The following is a 25,067-nucleotide window of genomic DNA, read 5'->3' on the forward strand; positions in this document are numbered from 1 at the left end:
ATAGAAATGACTGTGTAATTAAAAGCCAGTATTGTAATACATACGTGGCTGTGATGAAGCTCCCCTTTGTCTGAAGTCTCCTGACTGGAAAACTTTGAAATCAAACAAACATTTCTTACTTGCTCAGCAAGAATCGGAGAATCTGTTTTTACTTGTTCCAAAGGAGATGAAGCTTTTGGATAACTCTCATCTTGACTATTCTTCTAAAGCAAAGTTAAAAAAAACAGACACAGCTAGTCTAATAGCAAAATCAACTTTACAAAGAGTTAATCAAAAACAGTAAACCACACTCCATACAAAGTGGGCTAAGCACCCATCACTATTAGACAAGTGTAACATTTTGCTCATTGAAAGGACAGCAAAGGTTAAAAGCCAACAAGAGGCCACAAATCTTCACTGAACTTCAGAGCTCATGGTCTGTTAGCACAGTAGCTATTAGCAAACATCAAATCTTCTGTGGTCCCATTATACTGGAAGTACAGACTGTACTAAGCAATTACAAATCCAGATTCGTAAGTGCTCTCGATAGCCCAGGTTTGAGGACTCCGATTGCAGAGAATGACTTTAAGTATGGGTTACAGGGCTGAGGAAAGCTGACAGAAATACAAGCCTCCAACCTTAGGAGTATTTCACTAAAAGCTGTAAAGCAGCAGCAGCAATCACAGCTCTAAAGGCAGCTATTGCTCTGCTAATCATGTATCAGAGAAGCAATAACATTAAAAAAAAATTTGGTCTTTTCTTTAAGATTACCTCAGATGAATTTGGCTCAAGCTTCTGACTTAAGTGGATCTGCCTGGAATTTGACTCTGCAACACCAAGACATAACCTAGTAAATGAACCATTACACCACTTATGGCTATCACAACTTAAGCCAGTTAGTTTGTCTTTCCAAAATTAAACTTTCAAAACCAAACCTATACCTCAGTATTTATTACTTCAGAAAACTTAAATTTCTATTTTTACCAAAGATCAAAGCATCCAAAACCAAACAGTTTTTAAGGCAGTAACAGAGCAGCTACTTCAACCTGGGTTCTACAAGCTCTACAGGAATTCTTTACTGATGCTTGGTAACCTTTTCAGTGATGCTTGAGGGAAGCAGGATTGAACTGTAACTGTCCCTTTAAACACATTCCTAAATTGCTCCTAATGAAACAGAAGTTTGTACTTTGCCTAAAGTGAAAGTGTTCTGATCTGCATTTTCATATTCAATTGTTAAGATAACAGAAGCTCAAAGCGTTGTGTACTTTTGACTGAGTAAGAAAACAGTTTAGAATGTTTCAGTGGATTAAAAGATTTTTAAAAGTTTTCAGACTGCTGCACAAAGTTTCATTTCTCAAGCACCAGTAAATACTTCAGTGGGGCAGACAGTGTTAAAAACCAGTCATGACATAATAAGATCTGTACAAGTTCTTTCCTTTCTGGCTTATGTTCAGACCTGGCTATCACTGCTTGTCAATCAAACCCATGCCCAGAAGTTTATCAATAGTAGATACCAACTTTTTAAAAACTTATTATATACTCTGTCACCGCTAGACAACAGTGTAAATGAAAACAGTATTGATTTTGAGAATTACTGCCAATTTCCCGAGCAGCAATAGGAATCCCTAAACACTCAGAAGGAAGTACACTTGATTCCCATAGGATTGTTAACCTTGTTTCACAAGGGGCAATGCAAATCAGAGCGTCACAAACAGCAGAGAAAGCTGGACATGCCATGCTCTTCAGCCAAATCCACCATGACACTGGAATAAAGAGCTTTCTCTACGTCACATTCCTTTTGGCATCGCTGATGAAACAGGATTGCAAACAACACAAGTTTTCAGATGTTTGGAGAAGGAAAACCAGGTAAGATGTGCCCTTGTGAGACCACTCAAGAATGGATTCTATCTTGTAAGTGAGACTAAGAAGCACACATACCATAAACAGATAACAGCAATGCCTCTGCTGTTGCCAGAAATAAGGGAACAAAAAAAAATTTTTTTTTAAATGAGGGAAGGAGCAGCTTCTATAAGGAGACTAAAGAGCCTGAATTTTATTTAGTCAGGAAAAAAAAAAGTGGAAGAAGCCAAGATCAAATTTGGTTTTTAGTTATGGCAAAGCTGACAGGACAAAAAAAAAATTAAAATACTAATTTAAAAAATCCCACCAACCACTAGCAGCTGCAATTAGTAAAGGTTTAGTAACTACCTCCTGACAGCTACAGCTTTCATCTATTATTGCCATGTTCCACTTCCTCACAGAAGAGGAAAAGCTTTAAGTCCATGAAGAGAATCTAAAGAGTGTTATAACTGACTGGGAGGAGGGAGAAAACAAAATTTTGACCATGTGACAGATCTTTCTACTGTAAACAGGTTTGTTTTTCCAACTATTCTGTAGACCATCTTCTTCCCTTTTCTGCACCATTGTATGCCAGTTCTTGACCATGCCACATTGAATACTTTTTACCTGTTTTTCTCATCAACGACTCTTAATGTTCCTCCCTCTGGCACTTTCTGCCACACACTCTAGAATTTCAAAAGGATCTAATTTATGGTAGCTCTGATAAGTCTTTTAGTTTCTCTCATTCCTCTTCCCATTTACTACAAACACCCCACCCAGGTGTCTGCTCTCTCACCCACATTCATAAAGCAGGAAAATGTACTTTCTTCACAAACTGCACCCTTGCTACTTCAAGTCCAGTTAAGTTTGGTACTGCTGCTTAGGATAACTTTCCCCTCATTGCCTAAACAGATACCCCATCTTGAATAAATTCTGAGGCTGGTAAGAAAACCAAGCAAACAAAAAAAAAACCCATGATCTAAATCCATTTAGTTTTACCTTTCTCCTTCTGCTCTTCCAGCTCTGCTGTCCACTTGCTGTTTCTTCTTTCATTATTTGAGAACTTTTTCTGGTTTACATTATCCACAGTCTGTGTAGCAGCCTGACAGACTGACTGATTCTAAAGAAGTTGAAAAAAGCAGAAATATCAGTTTATGTAGTTAGTCCAATGACACTTTGCCATCATCTGCTATTACACCATTATGTCTTCATGACACATAATATTTATGTCTGTGATAGGCAGAAAGGTGGCAGGGGGGAGTCTGGCTCAGTATTCTGCAGACTCATGCACTCTTTCTCATTCATTGCTACATTTTGTCAAGTGTCCTTTAAGAGCATTCATGTCACATGACAAAATCTGTTTCACTCAGACAATAAATCACATCCTCCTCCTGCAGGTGAACAAATACAGCAAACTTACTGCTCAGATGGAGAGAGCAACCTTAGGACAGACCCTTAGACTTCAGTCTTTCACCTACTCATTCTTTTCAGCCTTGCTCTTGTTTCTGTTTGTCCCTAGGATTTAAACCCAAAAAGCTCCACACATCTCTAGAACAAACCCATGTGGAGAGTAGTAGCTCTTTACCCACAGGATCTGCTCACTTCCCTGGATATACTGAGACTCCCACTCACTTTCATTAAAATTGCATCAATAGAATGATCTCTCCAAAATCCTACAGCTACAGATACTCATGTGTCTCCCATATTTACATGCCTGAAGAACTGTGTATGGTGGATGTTTCAATTATTCCCAGGATAAACTGCTATGTGTATTTTCTTATCTTTAACATATAAAGCATTGCAGATACCTGTATTTCTAAACAGAGTGTAAAATAAATATCCTTAATGTTTGAATTGCAGTGTGATTCAAGGACAGCAAGCCAATTGCTAATGAAAGGTTCACAGACAAGTATGGAAAATGCACTATTAATTACAATGAATAAAGCGTACATTGCAAAGAGCAGGAAAAGCTTGTTCATCCCGCTGCTGGATCTCATACAGGGAACGAGACTCCTCTATGGCCTGCTTCTCCCTGCGCTCCTCTGGAGACAGCCCAAAGTAGTTACAATCCCTGCTGCCATGGCTCAGCTCCTCACTTCTCTCACGCTCCACTTTTCTGTGTAGGGAAAAAGGAAACGAGATCACTTGGACCAAGAAATTCAGTATCAAACACAATACAAACTCATGGGTTAGGAGGAAGAAAGATGCAGTGGTGGAAATAGAAACTCTGCTGTAGCAGCCTGAGGAATCAAAAAATCACTGCCAACAAATTCAGGCAAAACGCTGTTCTCACACTCCTTTCAAGTGGTAAGTCAGAACATGAAGCAGCCCCCTCTGACACCTTCAGCAGAAGTTGAAGGACCATCTTAGCCACACCCAAGAAGCATTAGCAACATTATTTCAGCCCCAACCAAAAAGAAAAACAACAACTATAACAAAAACACACACCAACATCCATTTTCCAAGAAAAAATGAGGCTTTGTAGGTAGTTGCTGCGATGTAAGGAAAAAAATATTGTCCCTGTACTTGTGTGTATTCTTAAGGACTTGGGACACTCCTTAAGAATTCAATGGTAACCTGTTTCAAAAGAGCATGCTGGAAACATCTAAAAAGCAGCCACCTTGGCTTCCAGAAGCTTGCTCGGAGTTCCAGCCAAGGAATATGGTGTTTGCAGTTTTACCTTACAGACTGGGAAGGATTCCTGCCTGGAGCTTTTTGCTCAGTTGAGGTCTGATGAGGTTGGGGCCCAGAACACAAGAACTGGTGCTGCCTGGTTCCCACAGTATGCTGAAGTCGAGGAGGTAGTGCTGACTGGGGTTTGATTGATTTGCTCTGATTCTTTGGCCCTCTGCCCTCTGCATCTGCGATAACAATGTGAAAACAGGTAAGACTTTTGTTTCATTCAATTTTTAAGCTCTCTGGGACAAAACATCTGACAGAAGATTCTGCCACACAAAGACAGGTACCATCTTACCAGGCTGAGCATTCTGCCCCCATGTTGGGTAAAACTTTTTTATCTTCTTCCCTGGCACAGTGTTCCAGCCCTCCATAGGAGAGGTCTGTGGAAGAGGTTTAAGGCTCTTCAGTGACACAGCATGCCTACAAAACAAGGAATTATGGAAAGAACAATATTTTAAAAGACCAGACTGGGGCTTGCATAAATTAATACATGCTCACCAATAATGACAGATCTCTCCACTTTTGAGAACATTGCATTCAAAATCCTTTGCCTTTAAGATTACACTCAAGCAATGTGTAAAACAGCAAACCTTTTTTTTTCTTTATGTAAACCTGGTAAGCTGACACAGACTTATCCAGTAAAGAATGATCAGCTGTTTGTGAAGTACCTATTGTAATGGCTTCAGGGCAGACAGAAAAAAAAGAATGATCACAAAAACGATTTACTTAGACAAAAGCACTATACTTAGATAAACTCACTACCAACACCTCAATAGGTGCCAACATTGAAAGACGTTATATTGGTGGCATATAACCCAGAATAATTACTGCCTTTTTAAATGAGGATGCTATAGGATGTCCAAGCAACTGTTACATTACTTGAAAGGCAGACTTTCAAACAGGTTAAATTTCAATTTTAAAAGGGTACAAACTGCAAGATAATCTTCAGATCTTGCAGCTTTTTTTTTTCAATTAAGATTAAATGAGATTAATGGTCATCTTTCTCCTTCACTCATTTACCTCGACTGAAAGTGTTTCCTCTTTCCAAACTACACTCAATGAGGGTTTTTTTGACCCAGAAGTCACGGGACTTACAGCAGCACTCAAGATGTTTTAAACTGCTCTCTCCTTGCCCACTCCCCCACAAAAAAAAATGCAACAAACAAAAAACCCCACCTTGCACATCCAAAACAATCAAATCTGCAACCCACAACAACAACTTTGAACATTTTCTTGTCCAAGTAGGGCAAAGATGATGCTGATCTAAACAGCAACTTGGCACTCTCTCTCTGGATGAAATCAGGCAGAGCCATTCAACCAACAGAGGAGCTCAGTGCTTCAACAGACCTTTCAATATTAAAAGCTTCTCACAAATCTAGCATCTAATTATTAAGTACAAGCCACACCTTATTGGGCTGGTGTCAATCTGTTTAGGATTGAATCTTGTGAAAAAGAAAAAAAAAATACTACTAATGTAGTTGCTGCACTACTCTGCAAGAAATACACAGACTACTTGGCACTACAGAAAGAACTATGAAGTGATGATAATTTTTTCCTTTATTTATTAGTATGCTGTTTTCTTAACAAATTTGTGATAGTACCGCTCCAAGTAATAAAACAGATACATTTCAGGGGCTGAAGTTAACTCTGAACCAAAGTAATGCTTTGCTCCATTTGGTGCTCTCTTCCAAAAGATATGAAACACTTACTTTGCTCCAAGCTCTTCTACAAATACAACAACTGGCCCATTCTCTGAAAAAACTTCTTGAATATGGGCATTATAAAATTTCCCATTATGGTCTAAGCGCACCTGTAAGGAAAAAGAATAAGAAAAAAAAGTAGATTAGCTCCAAAGATGACAGTGAGAGGAGGTAACTCTTTAAAATATCAACAATGTTAAAACAGAACTTTTCCTCTGGGCAACAGAAGACTTGAGAAATACAAATCACAATTCAGTACATTAATCAAAAGACAATCTCTACTGCTTCTTCAAAAAGAAATAAAGTTACTATTAAAACAAACACACACAATACTAAACAGCTTCCTGGGGAACACTACTTAATGAAAGATTCTTTTCAAAACCACATGAGAAAGTCAAAAGCAATCAGTGCACACAGGCTTTTCAGCTTTACTGAAAACACTCTCTCTTACAATAAAACTCAAAGCTTTTCCATATTAAAATCCACTTCACTTCAGTGAAATTTAGTCTAATTAGGAACATAATGAATACCAATTACTTCGGGAGTTATTCTTCATAAAGTTTTTTTTAAAACAACAAAAAAATTTTCTCGAGAGATGATCAGTGTTACTTGTCCGACATTCTATGCTCTTAAAATTCTTCTGTGGAATAAAAAATGTATTTCTTAATGTTCCACTACAGTATTTGGCTTCACATTTGTATTAATTTGGTCAACTCTAATTTTCACTATTTACTTTATCTTTCTTCCCATGTTTTTATCCCATATATTTATTGTCTTGCCACATACATAAAAAATTTGACTCAGAGAATATGTTAATTACCAGAGTTCTTTCTACTAATAATATCTGTACCATTCAATTAATACTACACAAGACAGCCTTAGAGTCTTACATGCAAATTTTAAGCTTGTACTATTAAGCAATAAATAATCAACTCCACATTAGGTTGTTTTGGTTTGGGGGGGCAGGGGATTGGGGGCTTGTGGCTTTGTGGGGTATTTTGTGGTTGGGGTTCTTCTAAGTTTAGAGATGTGTTTTCCCTTCAGTTTAGTCACTGTGGTTGATTCCACTACACAAATAAAAAAAGGACAAATTCAAAGAGGCCCTGAGCTGCATGATTACCCAAACTAAATATTTTGTCATAAATATTAATAATTTTAATAGATGGTCAAATGTCCTAGAAAGAAACATGTTTAGCCAAGTACCACCAGTTTAATTAACACACTTAAGGAGACTAATCTACAATTTGAGAATTTAATGGGAAAAATTGCTTCTTCTTACGCAACAACACTTAATACAAATCTTAATAGAATTTAAAGACCAATTTTGTAACACACTTGCAACACCCAAAGAGGAAGAATTGCCCTAGGCTTCAGGATCTGCACTAACTAAAGCCAGCTGATTTTATTATTTGGAAGTACTGAGATCTTATCAAAGCCAATTTACAAATAGTAATCACTGTCTCCAGTGTCAAACACAAATACAAGGATCCACAATTCCATGCTTAATGTTGAGGCCCCAAGTCTTTTTATTACAAGTACTCTTGGAGTTAACCTTGTGACTTTTTAATGGAGCAAAATTGCACTGATCAGTTGTATGTATGCTGTAAGTCACAAGCAATGCCAACAATTAAAGAACAAGTATATCCTCAGCTGAAGGCATAAGCCAAGTGTATTTAGAAAGTAGCAATATCAAAACAGTTAAAGAGGAAAAATGGGCATCTTGAGCAAAATGTTAATGTGACTATAAACTATAATTCAGTATTACTTACTTTACATTTATCTCCAATGGAGTATTGCATGCCAGCAGCAATAGAGAAATCCTGTTTTTGCTGATCTGTAAATACAGAAGCAGTTACTGTTAATACAATAACATAATAATTACTGTAAATTCAAATATACCAAAAGAATTACTTTCTTGATGCAGTAAAAATGCAAACCAGGTGTTCAGGCCCTATGTCTGCCCACTGATCCATGAGAGGAAAACCAAACTAAACCCAAACTGCCATCTGCATCAGTTCTTCAGGAGGGCTTCACTTCACACAGCCTGCAAAAGCTGCAATTTAAGTATTCTGTTACTCACCCCATTTGGATTGGAGCCAAACATCGTATTCAATGTTTCTGTAAACCAAGGGATCCAGCGATTTCAGAACCTTTTTAGGCAGGACCAACGAGTTGGGATTCCCATTGCTCTCAAGGTGCTGTATGGAACAAAACAAAGTGCTAAACGGTCAACTACATGAACATATCCAGTTTTCCATTTTCCAGTCATAGCGCTCAAACCTCGTACTGAAACATGGAGAAGCCAAAAATACACAGAGCATAAGTAGCTTTGAAAAAAAAATAATTAAATAGTATTCTTTTAACCATACCAGAATAAAACTAAGAACTAAGCAGAACTAGAAAGGATACTACCCACCTCTGAGCACAACAAAAATATACATTACTTTTGAAAGAAGCAGGTAGTTTTTAGGATATTATATGGTAGGGAAGCTATTAACTCAAGATTCTCTCATGAACATTAAATACTAAAAAATAGAGCAGAGTACAAGTTATTAGAAAGAAAATAAATCTCAACAGAAAAATACCTTGTTGCCAGAAAGAGACTTCATTCCGTTCATATCACCAACTGTTGTAGCTTTACTTCTGTAACACAACAGAGGCAAGTTATGTTTTTATAATGAGTTACAGTATTACTAAGGCCTGAAAATCAGGTAAGACACATCTAGAAGTGGACAAAAATACTGAAACTACCATTTTCCTGACAATATGCATACCACAGAATATATTTATCTCTTGAAGTGAAAAACCTGTCAAAAATAAAAACTACCTCTTTACATGATACAGAAGTTAGATTTTTGGGTTTAAGTACAAGTTTTAGAAGTCTATCTTACATGCACTGACTTTGCTGTCACTTTGGAAAAAAAAAGCAAGGGGTGGAAGACAAGGGAAACAAAATTCCTCTTAAAGTTTTTGCAACTACATGAGGAAAACATTGCAAAAGTAGATGTAAAAAAAAATCCTCAAAACCAAAACCTACTGTTAGTTAGCTTGCATCAGGCACTCTAATTTACTCTTATTTTCTACACCTGACATCACTGGAAAAATACTTTCCACAGAGGAAGTCCAAGTATTTTTCCCTACAAGTCTTGTAGGCAACTCTCAGCATTAACTTCTCCCAAAACTATTACACTTAATAACAACATAACTGAAAAGTTTGTATTTATAAAAAAAAAAAGAATCTGCTGGAAAACTAGCTGATGAAACAAGCTGAAGTCAACTTTAAGACAAGCAAAAGATTTAGAACTTCATAAAGAGAGCAAAGTGTTTGTTATTTGTGTTAACTAGGTCAAGAGTCACATACTTACACACCAGCCCTTGCATTACAGGACGTATGGTTTAAATCAAAAACACTGAGTTCCACAGTCTCCAGTGAGCATATGACCTTATTTCCAAAGGTGCTGAGGAGGTTAGCAGCATATTTTCTTAGGAATCCCAAAGATACAGGATAATGCTACTGCATTTGAATCCCAGGAAAGCTCCAAGAACAGAAAGGAATAAAGAAGATTTCCACTCTCTGACATTTAGCTATAATAATTGTTTCCTGAGGCAGAAATACTTTGTATTTTAATTGGCAACATTCCCTAGTATTTTTTTCTTCCAAACACGAAAATAAGCTAATCCCTTTCCCAGAAAACTTTTCTTTTTCTGCAATGATTTCCATCACCTTCCTCCAACCTTTCCAACCTGTGGGAGAAACCAGCTCCCAAAGTTCAAAGAACTTCTACCACACAGCAGAGCCCTCAGGAAGGACTGTAACAATCAGTGGGAAGCAACATCTCCACAGTGTCAATGGAATTTCATACAAGCCAGAGTTAAGAACCCATTTAAGAAGTTAAGAACCCCCATTAAAACAGAAGAAAAACTGCCAATATGTAACTGCAAAAAGGGCACTGTAAAAGACTTGCTGTGCAAAAGGAATCAGGTCAAAATCTCAAAGCTTGCTAGAGCATCCAGCAAAAATGAGATAAACCCACTTCCTAAAGATCAAGATCAAAATGGAGCAAGCTACATCTCTGTGTCTCCATTAGCTTCATCTCAAGCAAACATTCCAGCCCCCAGATGTGGAAGCCACACAAGTTGGATTAGATTCCTGTAACTCTACTCAGTTGCAGAATAAGCCAAGTAATTCTCACAGTTTACCATGCCAGACTGGCACACTGACAGTTCTCCCAGGGAATTCTGCTATTCTAAACAGGAAGACATACATGTGAGATGGCAACCATCTATCATGCAAAGAGACTCAAAGCTAGACTGCAGGAAAAACAGAGGAGCCAGAAGCCTCTCCCTTAGGTAAGTGAAGATTACACACTGCATTCTTTCACACTTCTAACACTACTTCTTTGTGCTTCTTTTCTTAGTATTTTGTAAACATTTTCAATCCTAACTGTTGGATTCTACTACTCACCAGGAATTCAGAAAACTCATTAAACATGTGTTCATAGGCATCTTATGCTAACTTTTCAATCTCATTTACCTGTAGTTGTCATCTTCTGAATCTGAAGTAGAGACTTCACTGCTCCCATTACTTTCCTCTGTCACACCAACAGCACTAAGTTCTGCCATGATTTTCTTTACATCCATATCAAACACTTTCTCATAAAGCAACTCATACAGCAGAGCTGGGAAAGAGGAGGAGAAAGTGGAAGAGTAAAATCAATTACCAGCTATCAGTTTTTATCCCACCATTATAGATGGTAATCATACAGTCATTGACAACTCAAAAGGAAAACCAAGCTACTAAAAATGACTATAATAAACTTTCATACAGAGCCTTTTCCTGAAACCTAACACTGATAGCTTTAAGATTTTTAGTAAAAATACTCTTTTAACTAATCAGCTTAATACTTACACTGGCACAGAGCAGCCTTCTCTGCATACTCTATGGGATACACAATATCATAGTGGTTTCCATTTGAGAAGCACAGCAATACCTATTAAAAAAAACACACAGATATATTTTAGGCTCACACAGATATATTTTAGGCTTTGCATCTCACTTGATTTTTCATAAGCACTGCCTTTTAAATTCAATTTAAGGTACCCATGTGCTTTGTTATCTCTCAGGATATCAATATATCAATAAAACAATCTAAATGTTTGGTGGATGTCTTCTAAACCAAACACAATTTGAACAAAAGTCAAGAAGAGTTTAGGACAGATATGAGATAGCAGCTGAAAATTGATTTTTACAGAATTTTATATTAGTAGGACGGTATGCCACACCCCAAGTACCATCTATTTAAAAAGAAGTGTTGCATGTATTAACAGTATAGCTGCCTTAAATATGTACAAAATAAACTGCTAAAATTGAATTCTCAGAATATTTCATTGTGTTAAATAATAAAACTCGCATGCAACTACTTGCTGCCTATAAAGTAGTCTTAATCCAGCCTATCACAATAGCCATAATTTTATTTGTTTTACCTTATCAGAAAAGCCATTTTCAGTTACACGTGAAGGAGAAGCATTTGGCTCCTGATATATTATGAAATCTTTCCTGGGGAAAAAAAAGTAGCAGTTGAGAACTTATTTTAAAAGTAGTATCAATAAAAATATGAGTATCTAAGTCAAACTCAAGGAACACACATAACCACAAAAAACACCTAGTCATTTCTCTGCTATAATCAAACTCTATCATGATTTTAAACTGACTTTTTTCTCTCTCTCTTTCATGCTTAATCTTCCCTTTGAGTTCTTTGCTTAGCAACCTGTCACTTCTTCCTCACACAGGCAGAAGTGTTATCAGTCTTGCAAAATAATTGAGTATGTTCACAGCTTCTGGATTAAAAAAAAAACCAAAACTTCTTACAACTTCTCAGGAAAAGCTATTCTGAGAGGAAAAGGATTTCATAGCTCAATGACACACCCACTTCAGGGAGCAAATAAAAATTTACAAGACAACCAAATTATATTTGTGAGAGCTCTGAAGAGTAAAAGCAAAATCAAACCTATTCATATTGAATTTCTATCCTATGCCTGGAAAGTCTGATACTTGCTTACTTATTCACTTGGAAAAGAACAGGAAATTCTTACTTGTGCTTCCCTTGAGTCTGCCAGCATGCAGGAAAGGCAGCAACTCTTTCCCCTACCTCCACCACCATTCCTACTTTCCCTGAGACTCTAAATTGCCTTTTCAATAGAAGCCTATCTTCCCAAAACAAGCATGGCTATAACTACTCTTGTGTGTTCACCTCTGCAGTGAAATACTACACAGAGTTGCATCTATGCCACAAAACTCTCCCGATGCTCTCAATGGAGATTAAAAAAAAAAAAAAAACCTATTATCAACCAGGGTTTGTCTCCATTCATTTATCAGCTGTGGTCCTGGAAACTGATGTGGCATGACTGCAAAATAAACTCCTTCTATTTATGGGAATACATTTCTCATGGCCAGAAGTACAACAGATCATGACCACCCCATTTCTGATGTGATTAGGCATCCAATTCTGTCAACTTAAATTGAGTTATTTCCCTCTACAAGCTGGCTCAGTCTAACCATCAGACCTTCTCACTAAGCCACTTGAGTCAAACTTTGCCCTGACATTCAGCTCAGACCTCCCCCATCCATGCAGCACACCCAATTCTGAGCTGTCCCATCCACCTCATAGAATTCCATGCAATTTCCCACATGTAGTGCTCAAACTTCCCAAAAGTAATATTTAACTAGTTTGATTCCTTCCTCTTTTCAGCTGTCTCATCAATACACAAAGCCATTAATTTAGAGTAAACATTTTGAAATACTGAATTTTTAATGGGTTTACAAACAGCAGACAGTGAAGATGCTGTGGATTACTCACTCCCTTGCACAATAATTAGAAAGCAGTTATAAATATTCAGCACATCTTTTCCATCTACTTTGTGAAGAAAGATTTAGTATATAGGAAATGGGTACAGCCCACAGCTTAGCAATAGTGCTAAAGCATGGGTGAGAAACAGGAAGAAAAGCAATTTAAACAGAAAAACTATGATATTAAAATTAATAAAATACAAACTGTATGAGATTACCCACTACTAGCTGTGCAGGTGAGATACATGGCATTACTGCAAACCTATATTCACATCCCAGACTAAATGTCATCTTCTAAGCTCGCTTTCCTATTTTTATTTAATCCCTTGACAGCAGCAATTTTCAAAGTGCATTTGTAATTTTACAGAGGACTATCGTATAACATAATTCCATCTTTGCTATTCCAGCTGATTTACTAACAAAACAACAGAAATCATCCCAGTAAAACATATCGAAAAGTTTTCTTACTTGTACATAAGAGAAAGGGCACTTATTTCTACTTGTCCAACCCATTCCTGTATTGAAAACAAAAGAAAACTAAGTTCAAATGAACACACAATTATACCTCCTCATAGGCAGATCAAGACATGCAAGAAATCATTGTTTAAAATAAATGTATGAACACTGAATCTGGAGTTCAGCAAGACATAAAAGTACAATTCCCCTAAACATTTTACAGTAGAGAGTACACACATAGAAGTATACACTCACATAATTTAAAGACATCCTAAGCTCAGTCAAAAAAATATTTCAGAGGAAAAAAAAATCCAATCAGCCATCAACTTCAACAACAGTACTGCTTTCTATTATAAATCAAGTTTACCATACCTGTGGATTTTCCAAACTTTTTAAATAATCTTCAAATGGCCCCTCTATGAACTGCATTTAAAAAAAAAAAAAAAACAGCAGTAATTAGTTATATGTAATAGTGCAGCATGAGGAATCCCCAGTCTGTGATCCACTGTACCAATGGGAATGTACCACTGGAAACTAAAGACTCCCCTGCCCTCAAAAAGCTTACAACCTCCATATAAAGTGATGTGGAGATGACAGAATAAACAATCAAACATATAGGTTTGCCTTGCAGAAAACAAGCCCATCAAAAGCTTTCAAAGTCCTCACACAAGCCAAAACAAACCCAACAAAGGCCCCAGAAAAGAAATTTAGCAGCCAATTTGGGAATCTTGAAGGAAACAAAGGTGATGTCATGTAGATGTTTATGGGCAATTCATCCCAGGCATGCAGAGCATCATTGAAGAGAGGACATGTGAACTTGAATTCAAATATCTTGGTAAATAAACAGCAATGGACAATCAGGAACAGGAGTCACATTTCTGTAGTATGGAAGTTGTGATAAGATCTAGCACAGCCAACTCATAAAGCACTTTTTTTGTCTTTTCTGTATTACTTCAAACAAACTGCTTTTACTTTCAACAAAGGATGCAAACAATCAGGCTACACTTCAAGTGCCAGCCTAAGAAAGTGATCCTTCAGCTGCACTCCCTAACACACATGAAGAAGCCAAATTCACATTAGCCAAGACCAAAAAAAGACGCTGCAGTAACTGAGACACCTTAACTTTAAAGTGTTTCAACCATACTGGCTAGAGACTGCATTTTGCTCTTCAGTCACAATATGCTTGATTTACTTGAAATAAAGATCCACAGAGGTCCAAAGAAAGAAGGAAATTCCTTTATGAACTTAAACTGCAAGCTGGATGGCCTCTTTACCCACAGTGATTAAGAAACAAGATAATAAGGAGAACTGAGTGCAGTAGTGAGATTAAAAGTCCTGCTTTAGCCATTTTGAAGTGTGAAGAATCAACAAGCCTGGCCCAACCTTCTAATTTAGACAGAAGCAATCAGGTGTGAAGTTAAAAAGGTGGATCAGTAGAACATGATCACAGACAGCAGTTGCTTTTTGTGTCAAAATTAAACTGACCTGAAGATAATGCACACAGGAAGAAGGGAAGGGCACCAGGAAGTTCTTATAGGAAATTGAAGAATTAGAGAATGAATGTAACACAGCAGCAATTCAAGATAACACTTCAAGAAAGGTCAAGGATGGAAATTAATGTGCTGGTTACACTCCTGAAATTTTGGTTATAACAGTGTTAGTGGAAAGAAAGACACAAATTCAAGCTGAAATTATTACAACAGAGAGAAGAGGAACTTCAGGCAGTACCACCAATACTTGTCAATAGAGCATAACTACTGAGGAGGCAGCAAGTAAACAGCTGAACCAGGAGATTAGGGAAAGAGGCATTTGTTGTTTATGCTGTTTGGGTGCTTGGGTTTTTTAAAGAGGGATAACAATGCTGTATTCCAGAGAGAAAACACAAAGCATAGTGAGAGACAGGCAGCAAAGAAGATGAGCAGAGCTGAAGCAAGGTACCCCAGGAGGAAGAACACCAGGAAATGAGAATAAATCTCAAACACCTACTCTCACAAGAAACTTTTTAAAAGGAGACTTATCAGAAGGACAGCAAAGATGGACACAGGAGAGGTCATACCTTGAATAATGTCTGAGGGGAAAAAAAAAAAAAACAAAACACTAGGACCAGGACTTTGGAGGAGAGAGACCAAAACAATACTAAAATCATAGTAAAACCAGCTAGGGCTAACAAAGCAGGGACAGGAAACAACAGTACGGGAAACAACACACACTTAAGAGTCAAAAAGAGCATGGTATTTCAAAACACTACACAATGGAACAAGAGAACAAAAGTAGAGAAGCAGATATAAGACTCAGCAGGGTAATTCTGGAAAGAAAGGGATTTAACAAGTCCTCAATGACCAAAAAAAAACGTAAGAGTCTGATCTAAGAGTTGGTAAATCCTGGGTGGACTGGAGACAGTTGGAAGGAGTCAAGTCAGAAGCATTGTCCCGGAGAGATTTGCTATATTTTATACCACTCATTCCTGATAACTTTCAAAATAATGTGACCAGTCACATTTAAACATAGGACACTTTGTCAGAAATTATAGCACAGACACACACCCTTATTCCTGCTTTCCTTCTCTTCCCTATGCCAGTGCATATCTAAAATAGTCTTTGTATTTTGGATCTGGGTAAATTTAGAACAGAAGAAGAGAGCTGAGTAATAATCCTCTAGTAGCAAATCCTTACTCACTCTCCTTTTGTCTATCCTGGAAATCAGGTAACAGTATATACACTAGAACCCATACAAACACAAATAGAAGCACCATTATTGATTCATGTTCTCTTAAAAGGAAGAAAAAAAAGTATTTCATGATGTTAACACTGATGGCATTGACCAATTATAGATCAATTTTAAAATATTTTGCATCCATGGTTGACGAAAAACTTTATTACAGACGTTTAGGGGGAAAAAAAACTACAGTGTCAATGAATAATTAACTGCAGACCCTGAAAAAAAATTCATTAATCTCATCAGCCAAATCCCTTATATACAGGAAAAGCAATTAATTAGCACAATAAGAACATTTAATGACTTATATTAAAGTAGGCACTATAATCGTAAAGTAGGCATTAAAATCCAGATTTCAGTAGCTTCACTATAAACTAATAAAATTTAAGTAAGTTTGTTTTTCTTTCTTCGTGAACATTAAAAAACTCTCCCAACCCCACATCACTTCAGTCCAAGGAGCACACAGGTTTCTCCAGGCTTATGAAAATTAGTTACTACCACATATGTGCTAATTAATTTAAAGAGCATCAGCTGCTATTTAGCTATGATGAGTATTGCCACAAACATAGGGAGGTGCAGAATATACCAAAGTGGAAGGAAGACAGTAATTTTTTTAAATGCTGACAAAGAAAACAAAAATACTTACTGCTTCAAATTTCTCCCTATTTTTCCGAAGATAGTCTACACAAGCCATCCTAACATCAATGTGCCGAGACTGGGAGTGCAACACCTACAAAGGGAGAAAGAGAGCAAGGTGACATTGGATCTCAGGAGTTTTGATGACAGGCCACAAATAATTAATGACTGCTGCCTAAATACAGGCTTGGAAATACCCTAGTTTTATTTTTAAGAATATTTAACATGCATACTCACTCAGCAGCATCATCTTCATGCAAGTGAAACCTCAATTACTTAATAAAAAATTAAGTAACTGCAGAATTCAGAGGTTCGCTAAATTCAAACCTTCAATTTTATGAGGATTTACTAAGCAAATGAATAGCATTTATTGTTAATCTTTAACTGATTCCTTTGTACAGGACTTCAGTTAATTGATGTAAGTTATAATAGGAGGCAATGAGGAAGCCAACTACCAACATACACTCATTCAAAGGAGATCCAACCAAGTCTCACAGGGAGTGTTTACTTTCTCTTCCTTTTAAGAGGCCTGTTACCCAAACACTCTTTTGGAAGCCAGGAACTCAGATCCCAAAATGACACCTGCATTCTACCTCCTGCTCAAATCTCCACTGGAAAACTACTGCTTTCATCACAGGTTTCAAGTTATCTCACTACAGTGCAGGGGAGTTTCAGACAATTTAAGTTGCAGTGTCTCTAGCACACCACCCTCAACATAAATCACTTTCAAATTCAGTTCAGTTTTTCTGAATGGAGAGTACATACATTAGACCAAATTTGTAGAAAAACACTTAATAAGTCTGAATTAAAGACTTTACTTTCTTAGAGGTCATTTCCAACCTAAATGATTCTATAATAAAAATTGGACGTTAAAAATGTAACAGTTAGAAAAAATTCTATCAACACTGGAGTGTGAGAGAAACCTATGTATTAATTAAAAAGTCACAATAGCAATATGTATTATATATACACTCCCTTGAGATAAAAAAACCCCACCCACTTCCAATCAATAGTGTTTGCTTGCCTGAACTTACCAATTCAGTGGGGAAAGGAATATTTTTTTTAAAAAGTAAGCTGTGTATAATTAGCACAGGAATCTGGGTTCCCACAATCAGAAGCACCAGAGCTCCCACTGCTGTTTGCTTGTACTTAAGACACGATGACGCTGTCGCTTTTTTTCTTAAATACTAACACTGAAATGGGGGAAGGGAATTCAACAGGAAGAACAGAAAATAAACTGCTCACTTTCTCTAATTTTATAGTAAACTAATTAACAAAACGAAGAACGTGGCTTTTCAGCCCTTTCTATTAAATTCCGTTTCCTAGACAGTCTCATACCAAGCAGCTGTATTCCACTGCTGAGATCCTACACTGAAAAAAGCTCTGAGGAGGCGGTGGAAGGTCAAAACAGATAAGGATTTCTTAGTGGCAGGAAGCAGCTGTACACACAGAACTTCTCTCACCTAACAAGGTGGAAATTTTTTTAACAAAGTCGTGTTTTTCTCTGGCACATGACTGCATAACCTTAACCTATACCTGTCCGCATTTCAGCACTAGTTACCACCCACTGATGAGATCCATTTCCCACGCTTTCGTGAGAAGGAGCTTTGTTTATATAACCACTCACCTGCTCGGCCACAGCCCTGAAAAGGCAGGACCCATCCTTGGCCACCTTCTTCCTGTACAAGCCCTGAGATCGCAGGTAGCGGTCCATGGAGGTGTCCCCGGGGGCGTCCCCGCCGCTGCCGGGATGGCTCTGCTCCCCTCCGCCGGCCCTGTCCGCCGCATCCATGTTCACCGAGGAGAACGCCGCACCCTCCTAGTCCCACATGGCGAGCAGAAGGCGCGGCGCAGCTCCGGGGCCGGGCACAGGTGCAGCAGCCGGAGCGGGGGGCAGCGCTGGCCCGCCGGCACCCGCGGGAGCAGCAACCGGAGCGGCAGGAAGAGCGGCAGCCGGCTTCACGTTGTCCACTCGCATGTGGGGAGCGCGGAGAGAGGCGGCAAAGTTTCCCCGCGCGGCTCGGGCTCGCAGCTCCGTGGCTCCCGCGGCTGCCCGGCTGCTGCGGAGGGCCGGGGGCAGCTCCGGCGGGTCCCGGTGCCGGGGGGAGTGAGCGCGTCCCGGGCACGCAGCCGGCCTGCGGGCGGAAAACAAAAGGGAAAGGAAGGACACGTGCGGCCCGCCGGGAGGGAGGGAGGGTGGGAGGGGAGGGCGCAAACAGGAGCGTAACCTGGCGCTTATTTTCACTTTCAGCCCGGGCGCTGCTGGGAGCCGTAGTCCCGGAGGAGGAGGAAGCAGCGGGAGGCGGACACAGCGCCCGGGGCCGGGCTGTCAGCCTTGCCCCCGCTCAGGATCATGCCGTAGCTTTTTAGTTCAGAAGCAACACGGGGGGATGGTTGGTGAAAAACTCAACATAACCCGGTAGTGTGCGCCCGCAGCCCACAAAGCGAAACATATCCTGGGCTGCATTCAAAGCAGCGTGGGCAGCGAGGCGAGGGGGGGATTCTCTCTACCTCTACTTTGCTCCGCTAAGCCCCCCACCTGAAATACTGAGCCCAGCTCTGGTGCTCCCATAAGGACATGGAACTGTTGGAGCAAGTCCAGAGGAGGCCACGAAGTTGATAAGGGGACTGGGACACTTCCCCTACGAAGACAGGCTGATAAAATTTGGGCTGCTCAGCCTGAAGAAGAGAAGTGTGCGTGGAAATCTTAAAACAAATTTCCAGTATCTGAAGGAAGCCTAAAAGGAAGCAGAAGAGGGACTTGGAACTGTAGTGACAGGAAAAGAAACAAGGGGTTCAAACTCACAGAGTGGAAATTTAGGTTAGATATTGGGAAGATATTTTCCACTGTGAGGGTGGTGAAGCACTGGAACAAGTTGCCCAGGGAGGTTGTGGATGACCAAACCCTGGAAGCGCTCAAGGCCAGGTTGGATAAGGCCTTGAGCAACCTGGTGTAGTAAGAGGTGTGTCTGCCCATGGCAGGGGGGTTGGGACTGGATGATCTTTAAGGTCCATTCCAACCCCTTCACACTGTATGATTTTGTCTGAAACCTAATCCACAGTATGTGGGGTTTGTGCATTTAGTTAAGCTTTGGTTTGGGACTTTCCCTCTCCCCTACCCACAACCGATGAGATTGAAAGGTTATTTTTTTAACTCCATGTACTTGCAGGAAAGAAGATGGAATTAAAACAGATAGTAAAAGGGGACTTAATTAAAAACAGATTTTAAAAAGCCACAGCCGTTCAATACTTTTAATGTACTACTTTTCTTGAATGCCACTCTTAGTTGTAAGAAGCCCAAACATTTTTATTGCAATTGCATGATTAAATTTTGCATGGCATTGTAAATAGGCTTCAGCCAGTTTTGATGCACAACATGTGACAAGAAAGGATGCTCTTCAAACATGTTAGGGCGTTTCTTTTTTTGCTGTGGTTGTGCAACCTACCTGGGAGGAAGAGCTACAAAGCTCTAAGGAGCACAAGCAACAAGTAAGATGCTATTAGTTACTTTTTAGCCTAAATGAGCAAAATAAGATGCAGGAAAGAGAAGTGAAGACAGAAAGAATGGAAACCCTGATTTTTACTTTCAGCTGACAGTAATAAGACCAGGGAGGATGGTGATTTGAGTTGATATCCCTAGGTAATAATAATAAGTTATTAAATAAGCAGAAGCTACAAGCCAGGCCAAGCCTTGTGCTCTGCCAGTTCCTCAGAAGCAGGATCAAACCCTCTTTCCTAACAGAAACTCGGGTTTGCCAGAAAGGAACAGGAAACAAATGCCAGTTCCCCGGATCTCTCTAGACAAGGAGAACAGAAAGTGAAAGAAATTAAAACAAGGCTCTACCAGCAGGAGAACCTCCAAGACACAGAGAGCTTGTGAGGCAGCACAGGGATGGATGTTTGAGACAAGGAAGGAGATAAAAATACCAGCAAGGGGCTGGAATGAAAGTTTAAACTTCTCCCCCAGAAGATGGGAAAGGTCATCTAGCAAGACTGAACTAGAAACAGTTGCTGCCACTGACTCAGCTACCGCATTCACTCAAGGAACTCAGGCTAGTAGAGTCCTATTTGTGAGAGGTGTTTCTTCTGTAGATAAAAGTAATTTGGAATGATGCTTTTGAGACCTATCAAACTAGCATCCACTTATAGTTTCGTGGAATATCCTATTTTTCCTTGCCCTGTTTGTCATGTTTAGAGGCAGAACTATGCTCTAATACTTCACAAATCTGCCTTCTCATATATTTCAGCTTTTTGTCATTGTGATTCTAAAGGCTGGTGAGGGGAAGGGCAAATGCCTTTCATCACATCTGTTAGACTCAAGAATGCCTATACACACCAGGCCATTCAGTATGTGACAGGATGTAAATGTGGTTCTCATAAGTGAATACATAGAAATTAAAGCATTAAAGTCGTCTGGTGTTCTGAAGTTGTCAGTGCTCTAAAATTCTGCTCTTCCTGCAACCAACCCCTGAAGCTGATAAAGTGATGGTGAACCACAGTTTTCTCCAAGTGCTGCTATACAAGAATCAACCAATTTCTAAAGAGGTTTAGTTCTCATTGAATAAATCTACTTCATACACATATTTGCTAAGGCTCAAAGAGAAAAGCACCCACCCAAAGGCACCTGAAACACCTCAGCATTAAAATAAATGTTCCATCAAGGTGAGAATAACCAAATTATAACTCACGAGCTCTTGTTCAAATTAGGGTTCCTACAGATGCTCGAATTGGAGTTAATACAGATGTTCTAACTAGCAAGTAGCTTTATTAACACTTTCAACCAGCACTTGTACCACGTGCAGCAGCTCCAGCCACGAGTTTCTCCTCTCACTGCCCATACCCTGGATCAACCCAGGAAGCTGACTCAAGCTAAAAATATTTTTTGCCAAACCAAAAAAATCTAACTTTATCTTTAAAGCAAGCTTGGTTTCGCGGTCCATGTCCGGCCCGCCCGTGCCAACACCTGGGCCAGCAGCCTTGCGGCGAGCAGCGCGGTGCTCCCGGCCTCCCGCGCCCTTTCCCGGTTCGCCACGCGCCTCCTCCCACCGCAGCTCGGGCACGGGCGCTCGGCGGGCAGGCCGGGGACAGCCGCCCGCCCGGGAGCGGCCCCGCGGCCCCCGGCAGCCACGGCAGCAGCCCCGCGGTGCCCTGCCCGCCCGGCCGCCCCCCCGGCACAGCCGCCGCCGCCGCCGGGGCCGCTCCCGCTGCCGCCGGCCCGTGGCACTTACCGGCCCCCGCCTCCCGTTCTCCTCCCCGCGGGCGACGCTGGCAGCGGCGGCAGCGCCTCACGCTCCTCGTCCCGCCGCGGCCCCGGCACTTCAATCTCCCGCGGCGGCCGCTCCGCCCGCGTCGCTCCCGGTGATGCGCCCGCTGCCAGCCCCGTCCCGTCCCGCCCTCCCGCCGCGCCGATTCCCCCCCGCCCGCTGTTGGTTTGTCCCGCCGGCCACACCTGCGGCTCGCACCATTCGCCGCGCGGGGGGGCGCCGAGGGGGGGAAGGGGCGGGCGGGGAGCGCGCCGGGGCGCTGGGGCAGCGAGTGGGATGTAGCGCTGGATTTAGCGCTGGAATCCGGCCCCGGTCGGCTCGGAGGAGCCGGATGGTGCTAAGACGAGCGGCAGTCTCCTCATGTCGTCCTCACCCGCAAAGCCCGCAGTGGTACAGCCGAGGAACCTCTCCTTCCCCTCACCCAGCAGGTCCCAGCGAGGGGCGGGAGCTGCCATGTGCAGCCGCTTCCCTCAGCTGGGCAACCCGGCTGAGCGCCCCGCTCCAGCTGGGGAGCAACGGGAAATGCTTCTAAGGATTTTTCTGACATGTGGTTTTTTTCTTGAGGTAACAGCCAGGGGAACAGGTGTGGGATAGGACAGGGGATATCCCACGTCACGCTAGCCACAGCGGTCGTCCCACAGCCACACAGGTGTGAGGGGACATCCCACAGCCACACGGGTGTGAGGGGACATCCCACAGCCACACAGGTGTGAGGGGACATCCCACAGCCACACAGTTTGGAGGGGACATCCCACAGCCACACAGGTGTGAGGGGACATCCCACAGTCACACGGGTGTGAGAGGACATCCCACAGTCACACGGGTGTGAGGGGACATCCCACAGTCACACTGGTATGAGGGGACATCCCACAGCCACACGGGTGTGAGGGGACATCCCACAGCCACACGGGTGTGAGGGGACATCCCACAGCCACACGGGTGTGAGGGGATATCCCACAGTCACACAGTTTGGAGGGGACATCCCACAGCCACACGGGTGTGAGGGGACATCCCACAGCTGGTTTTGCTGCCAGAAGTTCCTGAACTGTGCCCTTGGTAGGTGCATGCTGCCACAATAATTGTGTATATTCCTGAAATATAAAAATATATAAAGGGTGCATTCTCATATCCCGTTGATCTTCCTCAGCCATGCTCCAGCAGGCATGAAGAAATATATGAAATGTTTTTAAAGCAGTAGTGGGAAGGTTGTGAGATAAGTAAGCAAGTGTGTAGCAAATTCAATTTAGATTTTTTCTTTTTCCCCCTGACTAAAAAGCTTATTTAGGCTGGGGACTCAAAAACAGGTGAGGGAGGGGATTCTGCCCCTCTGGTGAGACCCCACCTGCACTGCTGCATCAGCTCTGGGGTTCCCAGCATTAAAAGGATGTGGAACTGTTGAAGCAAGTCCAGAGCAGGGCCACAAAGATGCTCAGAGGGCTGGAGCACCTCTCCTGTGAAGACAAGCTGAGAATTGGGGTTGTTCAACCGGGAGAAGGTTCTGGGGGGACTTTACTGCAGCCATTCAGTACCTAAAAGGGACTACAAGGGAACTGGAGAGGGGCTTTTTACAAGGCCTGTAGTGATATGACAAGAGGACGTGGCTTTAAACTGAAAGAAAGTAGGGTTAAGATTAGATACGAGGAAGAAATTCCTTGCTGTGGGGGTGGTGAGGCCCTGGCACACATTCCCCAGAGAAGCTGAGGATTGCCCTATCCTTGAAAGTGTTCGAGGTCACATCTGCTGGGGCTCTGAGCAACCCGGTCTAGTGGAAGGTGTCCCTGCCCGTGGCAGAGGTGTTGGAAATAGAACCCCTTCCAACCCAAACCATTCTATGATTCTGTGAGTCAGCTGTCCTGGCCATGCTCCCTCCCAGCTTTTCGTGCACTTCCTCACTGGCAGAGCATGAGACACTGAAAAGTCCTTGACTAAGGGTAAGCTCTACTTAGCAACAACCAAAACATCAGAGTATTTTTCTCATACTGTATCCAAAACAGAGCACTGTACCAGCTACTAAAAAAACTGAACTCCATCCCAGCCAAAACCAGGACATCATGGCAGAGGGGTTGGAACTAGATGATCTTCAAGGTCACTTTCAATCCAAACCACTCCATTATTCTGTGATTCCCTGATCATCACTCAAACACGTGACCAATCTAAAGTGTTTAGGGGGCATTAATAAATAAATACTTTGAGGTACCTAGCATAAATATTAATAGTGGTGATAAAGCCAGATGCTTAAGGGAACACAGTTTAAAAAAAAAAAAAAAAAAAGTGATCTGGTTAGAAAAAAAAAAGCTTTTAAGTTGCCTGTTGCTTAGTAGTCCATGATGACATTTGTGTCTTGTCAAACTCCATCCTGAGAGACTGAGGATGTTAGAGTCTGAGTTGTCCCAAACCCATCTGAACCAAATCTGAACAGCCTGTTAAATGTTTTAGTTTAATTCCTCCATGATATCATTTTATTTATGGATCTCTGTGCGTAAACAAACTTGGATTTAATTCTGCTGATGAAGAATAGATCTGGATTTCATGTCCCTCATGCAGAACAGCAGTGTAGTTATAGCAGATTATAGTAAGGGTTGCATTATTCCTGCATGCTATTTATAACTGACTGCATCTTTGTGCTTTATGCATGACCCAAAGTTTTTACACTCCCAGGATCTGCATTCCTTCATTACATCTCAGGGAACTACAAAAATGCAGTCTGCTTGAGTTTGGAAATAATTATTCCTCAAAAATTTAGTAATCATGTAACATTTGGCCTTCTGGAGAGGTTTGATCAAGGTTAGAACTCCAGCCCGATATTTTTACTGTTTTCCTTCCATGAGGATTTAATGGCACATGAGATTCAAGGTGCTCAACATTCAGATGGGCAGCACCTAAACAATGATGGGCTGATGGCACAGGCAGCAGTATAATATCTTAGCACGACAGAGCAAACTAAAGAAGGGC

General features: G+C 41.0%; 1 protein-coding gene across 5 annotated transcripts in view; it reads right to left on the reverse strand.

The window, feature by feature from the left end:
• The window catches only part of OTUD4 (OTU deubiquitinase 4), a 29,116-nt gene extending 6,914 nt beyond the window's left edge, over positions 1-22,202 (reverse strand). The window contains exons 1-18 of one of the 5 annotated variants that reach the window (XM_085058157.1): positions 22,080-22,202; positions 18,479-18,986; positions 16,862-16,945; positions 13,873-13,923; positions 13,513-13,559; positions 11,682-11,754; positions 11,107-11,188; positions 10,732-10,876; positions 8,783-8,840; positions 8,278-8,395; positions 7,967-8,031; positions 6,207-6,307; positions 4,793-4,917; positions 4,499-4,679; positions 3,769-3,934; positions 2,818-2,938; positions 751-806; positions 120-200 (exon numbers count right to left, since the gene is read on the reverse strand). In XM_085058157.1, coding sequence (XP_084914283.1) covers positions 120-200; positions 751-806; positions 2,818-2,938; positions 3,769-3,934; positions 4,499-4,679; positions 4,793-4,917; positions 6,207-6,307; positions 7,967-8,031; positions 8,278-8,395; positions 8,783-8,840; positions 10,732-10,876; positions 11,107-11,188; positions 11,682-11,754; positions 13,513-13,559; positions 13,873-13,923; positions 16,862-16,945; positions 18,479-18,643 — 1,719 coding nt within the window. In that variant the 5' untranslated portion in view covers positions 18,644-18,986; positions 22,080-22,202. Of the gene's footprint in view, positions 1-44; positions 204-750; positions 807-2,817; positions 2,939-3,768; positions 3,935-4,498; positions 4,680-4,792; positions 4,918-6,206; positions 6,308-7,966; positions 8,032-8,277; positions 8,396-8,782; positions 8,841-10,731; positions 10,877-11,106; positions 11,189-11,681; positions 11,755-13,512; positions 13,560-13,872; positions 13,924-16,861; positions 16,946-18,478; positions 18,987-22,079 lie in introns of all 5 variants that reach the window. The other 4 variants (XM_085058156.1, XM_085058154.1, XM_085058153.1 and 1 more) reach the window with 4 other exon arrangements.
• Positions 22,203-25,067: the final 2,865 nt, after the last annotated feature.

The sequence above is a fragment of the Lichenostomus cassidix genome, chromosome 4 (genome assembly GCF_008360975.1).
Source record: "Lichenostomus cassidix isolate B80296 chromosome 4, HeHo_3.0, whole genome shotgun sequence".
Classification (NCBI taxonomy): Eukaryota; Metazoa; Chordata; class Aves; order Passeriformes; family Meliphagidae; genus Lichenostomus; species Lichenostomus cassidix.